Below are 11,384 nucleotides of genomic sequence, written 5' to 3' on the forward strand. Positions count from 1 at the left end.
TACTAATTTGTTTAGTAACTTTACGTGGATATCTATTTATTATCTGCCATTATCAAAGTTCCCAAGAGAAAAAAGGAATGACGAAAAGCTTTACAAATGTTCTTACAATAATATTCACATTTCTTCTTCATAAATAGCTGGTTGTTCTCTATAGGCTTTGCACTAATCATACATCCGACTTTTGATTTAACGCTGAGTAACCAACTGGTATTTCTTTCAATTCTGATTTAAGACACAGAAATTCACCGCCTATACACATTATCGTAGTGGTTATGGCATTTACCAGCCACCACGATATATTCGAGGGAAATGATGAATTATAATGCCAACATATTAGTAAATGGAAGAAATGGAAAGTGCAACTGTAAAATAGGCATGGGATATAGTATAAAAAATTATTTTTTTAATTTTTAATTCAGTGTTAATGCTTACCTAAAATCCAAACACAATTTAGCTCGTCTTATTATGCACCATAGGAATAAAGACGCCAAAAATGAATTAGTAACGAAAGCGCAGATAATCAAACGGCCTTTAAGGTCGGATATGTGGATTTCCTAAAGTTTGCAAAAATATTTAAATTCACAAAACGTATCTATGTAATGCGAAAGGAGAGAGAACAAACATGATACTCAAATACGTTGTCCAAACGATATGTATCGCCAGCTAATAAGCTAGCTGTTAAGATCAACAATCCCAAGGTAAAATAGACGCAAAACTGTACAGATATTATTTGTGAGATAATCAGCACAGGATCCCATTGGAATGGGTTACGAAATGTGCCAGCTTTCATTATTAAGTCTTTCTACTCAACAGTTTTTTATTTTAAATGTTGACTAAGCCAATTAGGCTTGTGAAAACAGTGGCTTTTTTTAACACACTAAATAAATAAACAATATTTTTTTTTTCTTTTATGTTCTCTACAGCTGTTTGTCAAATATCAACGACAGGGTTGTCTTTGGCAAAATAAGGAAGCGTAATATACCGTGCGCTTAATTTTATTAAAATTGCTCTAATTGTAAATGTCTTTTATTTTAATAAAATTTTTTATATATGTTCTGCTGTTTGTGTTCAGTAATTTTTATATATTTAATATTAATAGAAATAGTGACGAGAGATAGTAATTGAAATAATGTCCGGTGAGATGCGAAGCAGCTGTTTTGTATTTCTCGTAACATAATATATTTATAATTAACTTCTTGAAAATATGTCAAATTGGTCTAGTGGTTTAATTAATACATTAAAAGATCCCTCAAAACATATAATAGCAAGTAATTTGGCGGTAGTTATTAAAGACTTATATCCCAAGGCCAAACATCATTATCTGGTATTGCCTTTAGCGGACTTACCTACAATATTCCAAGTTAGTAATTGATATAGTTAAACCAAATTTCCTATCTCCAATTGTTTTCTTTTTCAATTTTTAGTTAAATGCAGACCATTTATCTTTAATGGAAGAGTTATATTTATTAGCTTTGAATATCATCGAAGTAAAACAAGAGGATTTGAATAATTTTCAAATTGGTTTTCATAATCAACCGAGTATGCAACGTTTACATATGCATGTTATATCAAGAGATTTCGTTTCCGATTGCTTAAAAACTAAAAAACATTGGAATAGTTTTAATACTAGACTCTTCCTATCCTATGAAGGTAGATAAATTTGATTATTAATACGACGGAATGCTGACTTTATGCCCATTTTTTTTCAGAAGTCTGTCAGCAACTCAAGATAAATGGAAAGGTTAAACCTTTAACCAAAGTTGAGCTACAAGCATTAACTAAAGAAGACTTAAAATGCAACCAGTGTTCTTTTAGACCTAAGAACATGCCATTATTGAAACAACATCTGAATAGTCACTTGAAATAAAAGAGATAATAGAAAGAATGAAGCTAAGGGCTCTTTTTTTTTTATACGTATAGAACTTTATTAACACATTGCACAAGTTATGAATTTTTTGTACATGGTAAAAGGAATGATTGAAACTTTTTCTAGCCTTTATTTCTTTATATGTTTATTATAAGTAATTTTCAAACAACAATAATAAATTTGCATAAGCAAAGACAATTTAGACTACGGAGGAAGACGTGCGCCTAATGAAGGATTTGGGAGAGGACTTTGTGTATTTTATATATTGAAGAAGAACACAAAAGTGAATATTAAAAAAAAACGGATTTAAATGTTTGCTTCGTTTAGTTCAACATAGATGTTTGTGTGTGTGTGTACGCGTGTGCTTTCCCTATAGAATGTTTACTTCCGTTGATAGTTTCTATGCTTTTCTGGTTCAATTTGATAAATGTACTGCAGTATTTCTTTTATAACTGGATCTTTGCGATTGGCAATAGCTTTTTCCATTTGTGACAATTTAACCTGCGTATCGGCTCGTATTTTCGCAGCGACATCCTCACGCGAACCCATATGCTAAGAAAATAGTAATGTTCTTTTTAAATAAAATGCATTAACAATAAATCCCATTTTTTCTATAACTAACCTTGGCCTCAAAATCCTTAAATTGACGTTCCCTTTCTTGGCGATATTTTTCAATTTCTTCGGTAGCCTCTTCTTTGGCTTGTTTCAAACGTCTAGCTTTGCCTGCAACAGTTTAAAATAAAATTAAATTTTTTTTCCAAAACAAATTTGCACAGTATAATCTTATCATGTGACTCTCGTAGATTTTTTCTAAAATGTTTTTTTAACTCACGTTTTCTAGCTTCAGCAACCTTCTCGGCAGCTTTTTTTTCAGCGGCCAATAACTGTTGTATACCCTGGGTTTGACTAGTCATTATTATTTGTCGATTTTTTCTAAATTTTTTTTATTATTGCAAGAATTTTACTTTGCGGGAAAGAAATTTTACACTTAAATTTTTCGTAAAAACGAACAGAACGAATGACGAAAGATATACTTTTTATGCAACTTTTAGGCTGTGGATTGTAAATGTCATATGACATAGACAGAAAAATTAAAATCGATTAAATGAACTTAAATAGTATTGCCAGATTACTTTTTTTGGTGTGTCAACTGGAGATTTGCAAAATAAGAATTTTGGTGATTTATGTCGAAGAACTATAAAAGAGAAAATTAAATACCTCAAAAAAAGTGCATGGAATTATCTTTAATTTACTGCCATTAGAATGAAGAATGTTAGATGAAATTTTATAAGATAATCCAAAAATCTAATCTAATTGAAAAAACGAAGCGACTTTAAATACACCTGCTAGTAGGGAAAACACTTTACAGGGAAATTTGATCTAACATTGAAAAATGAACGTCTAATAATAAGTGATCTCTGCGATGCACTTACTCGTAGCAATCTAATCTGACTTGCCCCCTTTTTTTTGCCGTTCGATTGTTGAAAATTTTGACAAAGATATGAAAAAAAAGAAAATGTTGCAAAATTAAATATCAATTCCAGCAGAGGCAGATTGCTTATAAAATACGTTTTAAAACGATCTTGAAAAGTAACAACAACAATTATTTGATAGCAGCATTAATCGACTATATCCTTTTTCTTTGGACAATTAGAACCGTTTTAGCCGTTTCTAAGGAATGAGTGTGCAATGAAGCTTCAGGCAACTTGAAAGTAAAAATTTTACAACTATGTTAATGGCATAACCTACGTCAAATTTTAAAAGAGGAAAAAGTTAGTACAAAAACACTATTTAATTAGAGATCGGTCGAAGGAATTTACAAACTAATTCAGATTAAAAATTACAAATTAAATACCCAGGTTCGTCACAATTACATAATAATAAAATTTTTCATCTCTCTTTTTGTCCGTTACGCGGAATTTATCTATATATACGGCTATTCCTGACGTCCTTTAAGTGTTGGCCGACGTCCCCTTTTGCGTCTAAGGGCTTTGTTATGAGTTTCAATGTGCATTCTTAAATGATCTAAACGGCAAAATCGCTTCGGGCACTGGGTACACGCATGGTCTTTCTCATTTTTATGACACTTCATATGTCGTTTTAAATCGTGCTTATAACAAAATTTTTTCGGGCATAATGTGCACTTGTGTGGTTTAGCGTCAGAACCGTGACGGGTTAAATGCGCATTTAAAATTGCTTCCGTTGGAAAACGTTTGCCGCATTCTTCACATCGATACGGCAAAGCACCGAAGTGATAAATTTTATTGTGTTGCTTCAAATAGCAATGACTCGAGAATATTTTATCGCACGGCAGACACTTAAAGCGACCATCAGGTAGTTCAACATTTCTGGCTTTAATTTTTGAACTGGAAACTTTGCTATGCTCATCTCTTTTACGTTTCCGTGCACTTATTGAAACGCCTTTTATTTTCGGTTCTTCCTTTACAATGGTTTCGGTAAAACTGCAATTATATAATTAATTCATATTGAATTAAATGCTTTTTTTTCTTTTCATCATTTACTTGTTTAATAAGTCAGCCTCCGTGCAAGTTTCCTCAGCGGTTGCACCGTTATAGCACCTACTACTTCCATTAATTATTTAATAAATGGATTTGGCGAGGAGTTAATCTCTTTAGCACTTACCCCATAAAGAATTCGGTTTCTGTATTAACGACATCAGCGGCTTCAATGCTAGGGTAATTACTTAATTAAATCACTAGTTAACCGAATTGGAATTTAATCGATTTGTAGCACTTACTTCATTAATAGTTCATTGCTAGCACAAGATTCTTCAATGACTCCAAGGTTACTGCAATTAGTCAAGCAATTGATTAAATAAAAATTATGCTTAATTGTTTTTTAATTATTTACTTAATTACGAATTCGTCTTTTACGGATTTCTGATTGCCAATTTCCGTAATACTGCAAACGTTTCAATTAACATATTAAACTTGCATTAGTTTCTCAACTTTCAGCACTTACTTGCTAAAGTCTCCATCTGTCCGATTTGCATTTAGCCCAATTTGATCCGATTGAGAAATAAATTGTATTTCATCGTTAAGATCTTGCAATTCCTGCTGACTAGCATGATATTGTTCCGCCAAAACTTTTATTCTGCGAAAATGAAAGGGCGTAAAATTTGATTTTCGAAGAAAATTTGAAAATTTCATTTTATTTTATATTTTCTTTTTTTTCCGAATTGGAGGCCTTTCACTTACGTTCTAATCATTTCAATATTATGACTGCGTAGTGTTTGGTTCTCTTCATTATTTTTGTTTAAGGCTTCTGTAATTTCCTTCAAGGACTTCAAGGATCTTTCAAATCTCAATTGACTTTCCCATCGCTTATCGTCGGCTTCTTCGAGTTTGCGCATGCATTCACTTTTAATTGATGTTACTAATATCTGTTGATCCCGGCACATTTTCATCACTTTATCCCTGCATATGACAAACAGCGATTTTAATATTTTTACTTTTCCAAATTTCTTACCGACTTTATTTCCAAAATTTTATTATGTTCTCTCATTATCGCTTCGCAATTGTTCGCCTGTGCTTTCAATGTGCGTTCCAGAAATTGATTCTTACGTTCAGCTTCAACACATTTACCCAGCAATAAACGTAATTTGTCCTCTGGCGTTTCAACACCATGTAAAAGTTCTAAAATCTGAAAAAGTAAAAAAAAATTGAATTAATTGATTCCCAATGCAACGCAAAAATTTCAAGCTACTCGTTCTGCTATTTTTTGCTCTATTAATATTTCCTCTATTGTTTCTGTATTATTATCAATATCCATTTTTAAGGAATTAAAACAAATTAAAACTGTTTTTCGTATAAAGACGATAATTTCTTTTATATATTGATTTAGATAGATTGAGCGAATAAAAACGATGTGAAGTGTTTAATGAAATGTTTATACTATATCTTTTTTTGTTTTCTTTTAATAAATTACGAAACAGGGCTCTCAGTGTTTACATATTCCAGCTGCTATTTTTCGCTCAAAATGCAAACATAAATTGCATATACTTTCACGACAAATATCATTTTTATCTATATTTTTATTAGTAGAGCACTCTGTGTTCACACTATACACTTACTCCAATGTTTTGCTCTTAATAAGCATTTAGCCACCCTGTATTACTGGTCGAAATACAACTCTAATCCCAATTCAATTTCATTCTTTCCATGTCTACAAAGTTCGTAACATATTTATGCATATTTGCTAAACAAACAAGTTTCAATTTGCTAATTAGATGGGGTTCACCTTATGGTAAAATAATGAAATCTTAAATGGCATAGTCTCACCGCAACTTCACACTGATTAACCGCTACGTCTAAGAATATACGTAAGAAATAGGATATGTTATAAAAGCACGTTAAGCGCTAAAAATGTCGCAAATTGAGAGCTATCTTTTGAGTCAACAAAGGCGTTTTTAGGTTTTGGGCTTTTGTTATCACATCCTAAGGGTGCAGCGTGCTGATGGCAGAGCTGAAGGTGTCAAAAAGATTGTAAGTCTTAGTCTTTAACAGTTGCAGAAACTTAAACGTATGGTAGACCGTATAAAACGCTTTCAAGTATTGAACTCGCAGATTTTCGCTATACTGAACAAATATCTGAAAGGTAGTGACTTTGAAGGATCCAACTTGGAGCATGTACTGTGCTTCTCACCGCCACAATATCTCTTCATTAAAAAACGAACTGTAATACATTGCTTTTTATACTTTGTTATTATTTAATAATTATAATAAATAAAAATAATTATTAAACAAATACAGTCATTGCAATCTTAAATATTCGAAATTATTCGATTTCTCTTTGGTGCACCCAACAGAGGCCTCTTACTAAGATATTATTGATTATTCTAGAAAGAAGGAACAAGTTTTTAGACAATTGTTAGTCGACTTTTTTTAAATTATAAATCATAAGCATTGAAATTTATATATGAACAGTCAGGCTAGATTTCCTGAGGGCAAATAAGTACCGTCGTCAGAGTTTATACATCAATTTTTTTCATTTCATTCTTTAAACTTTCGGGTTTGGTTTTGTGTAAGGGGTGTAGTTTTTGATGTTGAATTCCAAAATTTTTTAAAGTGTTTAGAAGTGTTTAAGACTGTTTAAAAACCATGGGGAAAAAATTCATGCAAAATGTGGTTGCTGGAATGGAAGAAGAATCGCGATAAACGATAAAAATGTTGCAAAAAGCAATGCCGACGCTTCATCGTAAAAACTTCAATAGAAATTTGAATATTTAAGAAACCAATTGGCATATCTGACCGGGGAAGTATTTGAATATATGAACTGAAATAAATTTATAAGGATTAAAAAGCGGTTTTTTTCTAATTGCTTAACACTAATGATTCGCACAAAACTTAGAACATTTTTGCGCACCACTTCGCACTGATCCTTACTCTTCCACTGTTTAAAAAAGGAAGAAAAGTTTTAAAAAGGCCTACTTAAAAGCCTGTCTTTTCTCTCACGCTTAAAGAAAGAATTCAAATCTTTAGCTATTTTTTAACTGAAGGTTTTTAAACTTCTTTCTAGGTATATTTTTTTCTTTTGCTTACAACCGCGTAACTTGAAATTAGGTTTTGGACCGTAGTGGAATAAAACTAAATTTAACATCCACAAGAATAATGCGTAACTGACGGCAACTCTGCTTTCAAATGAAAAACTGGTTGAAGAAGAAAATTTGATATTTTCCACCAAATACGGCAAAAACAAGGAAAATAATAAATTGAACAATTAACAGAAGAGATCCATCTGTCAGTAATAAGAGAAGAAGGCAATTCAAATTAATTAATTTTCAGAAAATAAATTATTTGAATAATGGAAAAAGCTAAAAATAAACGTGAAGCCAAAGAGGAAAAATTGAAAGAACAAAAAATTGAAGAGCAGGTAAGCGAAAAGGATGCTAGAAGGAGACATCAATTGAAACGAACGAGAACTAATAATTTAGGTCATATATGTTGGCAATTTCGCTATTTTTTTTTATAAATATATGATAAGATGATGAAACTCTTAGAAGAACTCAAGAGTCCGGAAGATAAGTTACGTTTATTGTTGACCAAATATGTTGAAACTGAACTCAAAAACCGGCGTTTAGGACAGGATCTGAAAACACATGAGAAACAACTAGAAGCGGTGGTTAGAGAAAAGGAAAACTTACAAAGGGATTATAATAAAAATTTACTTATGAGGTAAGTTTGAAAGAGGAAATACTTGAAAGGAAACGAAATCGCAAATAATATTATATATATATTTTCAGAGATAAATTAACTGAAGTATGTCGAGAACAACAAAAGTTAATAAAATCGGTAAAAAATGAAAGTATGCAAAAGATTCGCGAAGAGGAAGAGAAACGCAAGGAAAACCAATCGAAATTTCAAAGTTCTTTGAACGAAATTACCCAATCGTTGAGCAAAAACAATGAAGAAAATAATAAATTACGTGATCATAATATTGAAATGACCAAGAAGTAAGTAAAAAACTAAGTAACAAAAGTGAGGTTATTTAACTTAAAGCAAACAGTACAAAACAAATAATACACACGTCCACAGTCTAGATAAATGTTTGCAAAAGTGAAAAAACATTAAATGATACATTTGGACATATTTATAATTGTAGAGACGGGAACTGCTCATAGATGTAAAAGAACGAAGGCAGGCTTCAAGAGTTCATATTGAATTTTTATTATTATTTTATATATATATGAGTATGCTCGCCATTCTTAATTATAAATAATCTAAATTAGCAATGAATAGATTGAAGTCATGGTATTTTTCCAAAATTAACTTTAAAGGCAATAATTTTTAGAAGAGACAACCGTTTTATTCAGTACTTTTTATATTGACTTCTGAAGAAGATGTTAAATTTCGTTTCATCTATTATGAGATGTGTTAGTTACGACTTGGAGCGTCTAAGATATGTGGTATGTGATAATCCTCTATTTATCTTTTATCTCTTAAATGCTAGATATTCTCACTGTTGCATTGGATTTGCAGGGTTAAAGTTAGATCAGGAAGGACTTGCATAACAACATTAATTAAAAGCGATCAATTGGATCGCGTTGGCCCAACTTCAAAAATGATCGAAATTAAAAACATTCCATAGAAAATTAGTAAACCAAGAAACGTTTATCGACTTTTTATTATTAAACACAAATCTTGCAATTCTCTTAATAGCTTTTACGTCATAGGTCGTTACTCGAAATTGTTATATATATTATTATCTGTAAATGGTGATTACATTAGGTTGTTTTATTATGAACTAAATTTATTATTTATTATTTACAGATTAAAATTTCTGGCTGAACAGTATCAGGCTCGGGAACAACAATTGGAGAAACTTAATGAACAAGTGCAACTTGAATCGCAATTGCATCAGGCGAAATTGAATAAAGTTCAAGTCGAGGCAGCCATGGAGAAAGAGATACTAATCAAGTAAGATTTGACGTGACAAGATATAAACTACTACAAGCTTTTGCTATTATTGATAGCCCCCATTGATCGAGTTTTTAGTAATATCATACATTCCAAATCTATATTCGCTGCATAGATCGTAAGTTGCATATTTTTGCTTATTACGAAGAGGATTATGCCATTTTTATAGTGCAAACTACTTGTGACGCAGGGGTATATTAAGTTTGTGCGGATGCATACAATGCTCAGAAGAACTTTCAGATAGACCCATCTTTTAACTTACCAATCGAGTTTGCCACGATCTAGGCTTGTCTGTCCGTCTGTCTGTCTTTCGCTCCCCTGTTCAATGTACAGGTTGTAATCTTTCAGATATTTTGATGAAATTTTATACATTGGCTTGTTTTGGTTAAAGGACGAACGAATTGGACCACTTTTTCCATCACTCCTCATGGAAAGGCGTAACTTTGATAAATCGTTATAAGAAGAAGTGTAGGGCATTTAATGGTGGGCCACGTCCCACAAAATTTATACCAAAAAAATTTACGCCAAAAAAACTTGCACCAAAAAAACTTAAAAAAAAAAATTAAGAATTCACTATGCTGTTTCCACTTGTTTATATTGGCTACCTTTATTAATTATAAAATTTATTCAAAATTTGATTAAAAATGCTCCCTTTATTTCTAATTTTTTTTTTTTTTTTACAAAAATTTTATGAAAATCTTTTATAATTAATTATTTTTGCTTTAGAGAAAAACAAATTGCTTTAGAGAAATTAATGCAAACGCAGAAAATGCTTCAAGAGTTAACGGAACGTGAACAAGCCTTAAAGGAACAACTGAGTTTGTATACTGCCAAATATGACGATTTTCAAAATTCTTTACAAAAATCAAATGATATATTTGCCACTTATAAATTGGAATTGGAAAAGGTATTAATGGAAAATTACAATTTTATCAAAATGATGAAATTAAATATTAAAAAAAAAATTCTTTTTTCTTCTTCTTGATCTTTTTATTTGTTCGTTAAAGATGAGCAAAAACACTCGTAAAATAGAAAAAGAATCTTTAGAATGGAAACGTAAATGGGAGAAAAGTAATGCTACACTTATCGAATTAGCCACGGAGAAGAAAGAACGTGACGAGCATGCCTTGCGTTGTAATAAGCAAGTAGAGCAATTGCAAAAATTGCTAAGAGCTTTGCAAAACGAACGCAATCATTTGTATAAAGTGATTAAGGAGCATAATGTAGATGTGCCGCCGTTACCTGTCTTGCCGCCCGAACCGGAGCCTCTGAAGGTTACACCGATTAATGCGGCCGATAAAGATAAAATGGAGGTGATGTCTCGCAATTGTGCTGAACTAAAGATGACTTTGGCCAATTTACAAAATCAAATGAAATATTTGAATATGAAAGGTGCTGAGGCCGAGGAGCAATGTCGTCAATTGCAAGCGCAAGAGGAAGCGATTAAAAAAAAGCAAAAGAAAAAAACAAAATCTAAGAAAAATGCAATTGTAACCGCAGCCACAGAAGTTTCCACAACATCCAATATTAAAGAATTATCACCGACTAACTCAGAGAAGTCTTCCGCCACCAAAAAGGATTTTGACGATAGTGTTAATGAAAGTGCTTCCCAAGAATTGTTATTGAGCGAAGATTTTAAAGATGTAATGGCTTCAGAAGTGTCGAAGGAAGAAGCAGAAATGCCTGCATTTAATATGTCCGATAATTTGGCGGCGAATCTTTGCGTAGTTACGGAACCGGTGCCAAATTAAATTACCGTTATCATTATCGATTTCCTTCGTTTACAACGATATTGTATCATTTTTTAGATATAAAAAAAAGCTTCGACTATTCTTTCTCTTATAAATCATATTTTGATAAATTAAATACTTTCATAATTCTTTAAAAATTATTTAGTTTTAGTTTTTTCTTTTTCTTTTTATTATTATTATTATTTTTTTTTTTGTTATTTATTTATTTTTCTCTTCATAACTCTTAATAAAGGAACGAGATTTTAAAAAATATGAAATAATTTAATTTAAGATTAAAATGAGCGAGTTGTTCTTTCCTGCAAATTGATGCGATCCTTAATTATGAATGAT

The 11,384-nt window shown here is 31.4% G+C and overlaps 5 protein-coding genes across 11 annotated transcripts; 2 read left to right on the forward strand and 3 right to left on the reverse strand.

The window, feature by feature from the left end:
- Window positions 1-853, reverse strand: LOC119639425 (protein SYS1 homolog). The gene is made up of 3 exons (XM_038036792.1): window positions 623-853; window positions 433-554; window positions 1-362 (listed from the first exon to the last, which is right to left on the reverse strand). Exons 1-3 carry the CDS (start codon window positions 788-790, stop codon window positions 167-169), a joined length of 486 nt encoding a protein of 161 aa, XP_037892720.1. The 5' UTR covers window positions 791-853; the 3' UTR covers window positions 1-166.
- A 186-nt stretch (window positions 854-1,039) lies between these two features.
- On the forward strand, window positions 1,040-1,879 carry LOC119639576 (aprataxin-like protein). Its single transcript, XM_038037040.1, has 3 exons — window positions 1,040-1,360; window positions 1,425-1,650; window positions 1,710-1,879. Exons 1-3 carry the CDS (start codon window positions 1,205-1,207, stop codon window positions 1,865-1,867), a joined length of 540 nt encoding a protein of 179 aa, XP_037892968.1. The 5' UTR covers window positions 1,040-1,204; the 3' UTR covers window positions 1,868-1,879.
- Window positions 1,880-2,244: 365 nt separating this feature from the next.
- LOC119639577 (V-type proton ATPase subunit G) lies at window positions 2,245-2,907 on the reverse strand. The gene is made up of 3 exons (XM_038037041.1): window positions 2,700-2,907; window positions 2,490-2,590; window positions 2,245-2,419 (listed from the first exon to the last, which is right to left on the reverse strand). The coding sequence occupies exons 1-3, from the start codon at window positions 2,779-2,781 to the stop codon at window positions 2,249-2,251; spliced, it is 354 nt and encodes a 117-aa protein (XP_037892969.1). The 5' UTR covers window positions 2,782-2,907; the 3' UTR covers window positions 2,245-2,248.
- On the reverse strand, window positions 2,816-5,806 carry LOC119639575 (zinc finger protein 436-like). 7 transcript variants are annotated; one of them, XM_038037035.1, is made up of 9 exons: window positions 5,594-5,806; window positions 5,361-5,530; window positions 5,086-5,304; window positions 4,850-4,981; window positions 4,739-4,789; window positions 4,626-4,676; window positions 4,511-4,558; window positions 4,390-4,452; window positions 2,816-4,329 (listed from the first exon to the last, which is right to left on the reverse strand). In XM_038037035.1, exons 1-9 carry the CDS (start codon window positions 5,657-5,659, stop codon window positions 3,804-3,806), a joined length of 1,326 nt encoding a protein of 441 aa, XP_037892963.1. In that variant the 5' UTR covers window positions 5,660-5,806; the 3' UTR covers window positions 2,816-3,803. The 7 variants fall into 7 exon arrangements, with proteins under 7 accessions (XP_037892963.1, XP_037892961.1, XP_037892960.1 ...); XM_038037033.1 differs by having other exon boundaries at window positions 4,390-4,449; window positions 4,511-4,570; XM_038037032.1 differs by having other exon boundaries at window positions 4,511-4,570.
- A 1,762-nt stretch (window positions 5,807-7,568) lies between these two features.
- On the forward strand, window positions 7,569-11,176 carry LOC119639365 (alpha-taxilin-like). The gene is made up of 6 exons (XM_038036689.1): window positions 7,569-7,759; window positions 7,871-8,061; window positions 8,130-8,339; window positions 9,157-9,303; window positions 10,030-10,210; window positions 10,311-11,176. Exons 1-6 carry the CDS (start codon window positions 7,691-7,693, stop codon window positions 11,052-11,054), a joined length of 1,542 nt encoding a protein of 513 aa, XP_037892617.1. The 5' UTR covers window positions 7,569-7,690; the 3' UTR covers window positions 11,055-11,176.
- The last annotated feature ends 208 nt before the right edge of the window (window positions 11,177-11,384 follow it).

The sequence above is a fragment of the Glossina fuscipes genome, unplaced genomic scaffold, assembly GCF_014805625.2.
Source record: "Glossina fuscipes isolate IAEA_lab_2018 unplaced genomic scaffold, Yale_Gfus_2 112, whole genome shotgun sequence".
Classification (NCBI taxonomy): domain Eukaryota; kingdom Metazoa; phylum Arthropoda; class Insecta; order Diptera; family Glossinidae; genus Glossina; species Glossina fuscipes.

What these genes read in the sequence shown, in the direction of transcription:
- LOC119639425 (XM_038036792.1), bottom strand. Translation starts at nt 790, where the DNA reads ATGAAAGCTGGCACATTTCGTAACCCATTCCAATGGGATCCTGTGCTG. An exon ending in ACAACGTATTTGAGTATCAT is followed by an intron (nt 555 to 622) that starts GTTTGTTCTCTC and finishes TGCAAACTTTAG; the next exon opens with GAAATCCACATATCCGACCT. An exon ending in AAATTGTGTTTGGATTTTAG is followed by an intron (nt 363 to 432) that starts GTAAGCATTAAC and finishes CCTATTTTACAG; the next exon opens with TTGCACTTTCCATTTCTTCC.
- LOC119639576 (XM_038037040.1), top strand. Translation starts at nt 1,205, where the DNA reads ATGTCAAATTGGTCTAGTGGTTTAATTAATACATTAAAAGATCCCTCA. An exon ending in ACTTACCTACAATATTCCAA is followed by an intron (nt 1,361 to 1,424) that starts GTTAGTAATTGA and finishes TTCAATTTTTAG; the next exon opens with TTAAATGCAGACCATTTATC. An exon ending in ACTCTTCCTATCCTATGAAG is followed by an intron (nt 1,651 to 1,709) that starts GTAGATAAATTT and finishes ATTTTTTTTCAG; the next exon opens with AAGTCTGTCAGCAACTCAAG.
- LOC119639577 (XM_038037041.1), bottom strand. Translation starts at nt 2,781, where the DNA reads ATGACTAGTCAAACCCAGGGTATACAACAGTTATTGGCCGCTGAAAAA. An exon ending in GGTTGCTGAAGCTAGAAAAC is followed by an intron (nt 2,591 to 2,699) that starts GTGAGTTAAAAA and finishes AAACTGTTGCAG; the next exon opens with GCAAAGCTAGACGTTTGAAA. An exon ending in TTAAGGATTTTGAGGCCAAG is followed by an intron (nt 2,420 to 2,489) that starts GTTAGTTATAGA and finishes CTATTTTCTTAG; the next exon opens with CATATGGGTTCGCGTGAGGA.
- LOC119639575 (XM_038037032.1), bottom strand. Translation starts at nt 5,659, where the DNA reads ATGGATATTGATAATAATACAGAAACAATAGAGGAAATATTAATAGAG. An exon ending in AATATTGAAATGATTAGAAC is followed by an intron (nt 4,982 to 5,085) that starts GTAAGTGAAAGG and finishes TCATTTTCGCAG; the next exon opens with AATAAAAGTTTTGGCGGAAC. An exon ending in AGCAATGAACTATTAATGAA is followed by an intron (nt 4,571 to 4,625) that starts GTAAGTGCTACA and finishes GATTTAATTAAG; the next exon opens with TAATTACCCTAGCATTGAAG.
- LOC119639365 (XM_038036689.1), top strand. Translation starts at nt 7,691, where the DNA reads ATGGAAAAAGCTAAAAATAAACGTGAAGCCAAAGAGGAAAAATTGAAA. An exon ending in AACAAAAAATTGAAGAGCAG is followed by an intron (nt 7,760 to 7,870) that starts GTAAGCGAAAAG and finishes ATATATGATAAG; the next exon opens with ATGATGAAACTCTTAGAAGA. An exon ending in AATATTGAAATGACCAAGAA is followed by an intron (nt 8,340 to 9,156) that starts GTAAGTAAAAAA and finishes TATTATTTACAG; the next exon opens with ATTAAAATTTCTGGCTGAAC.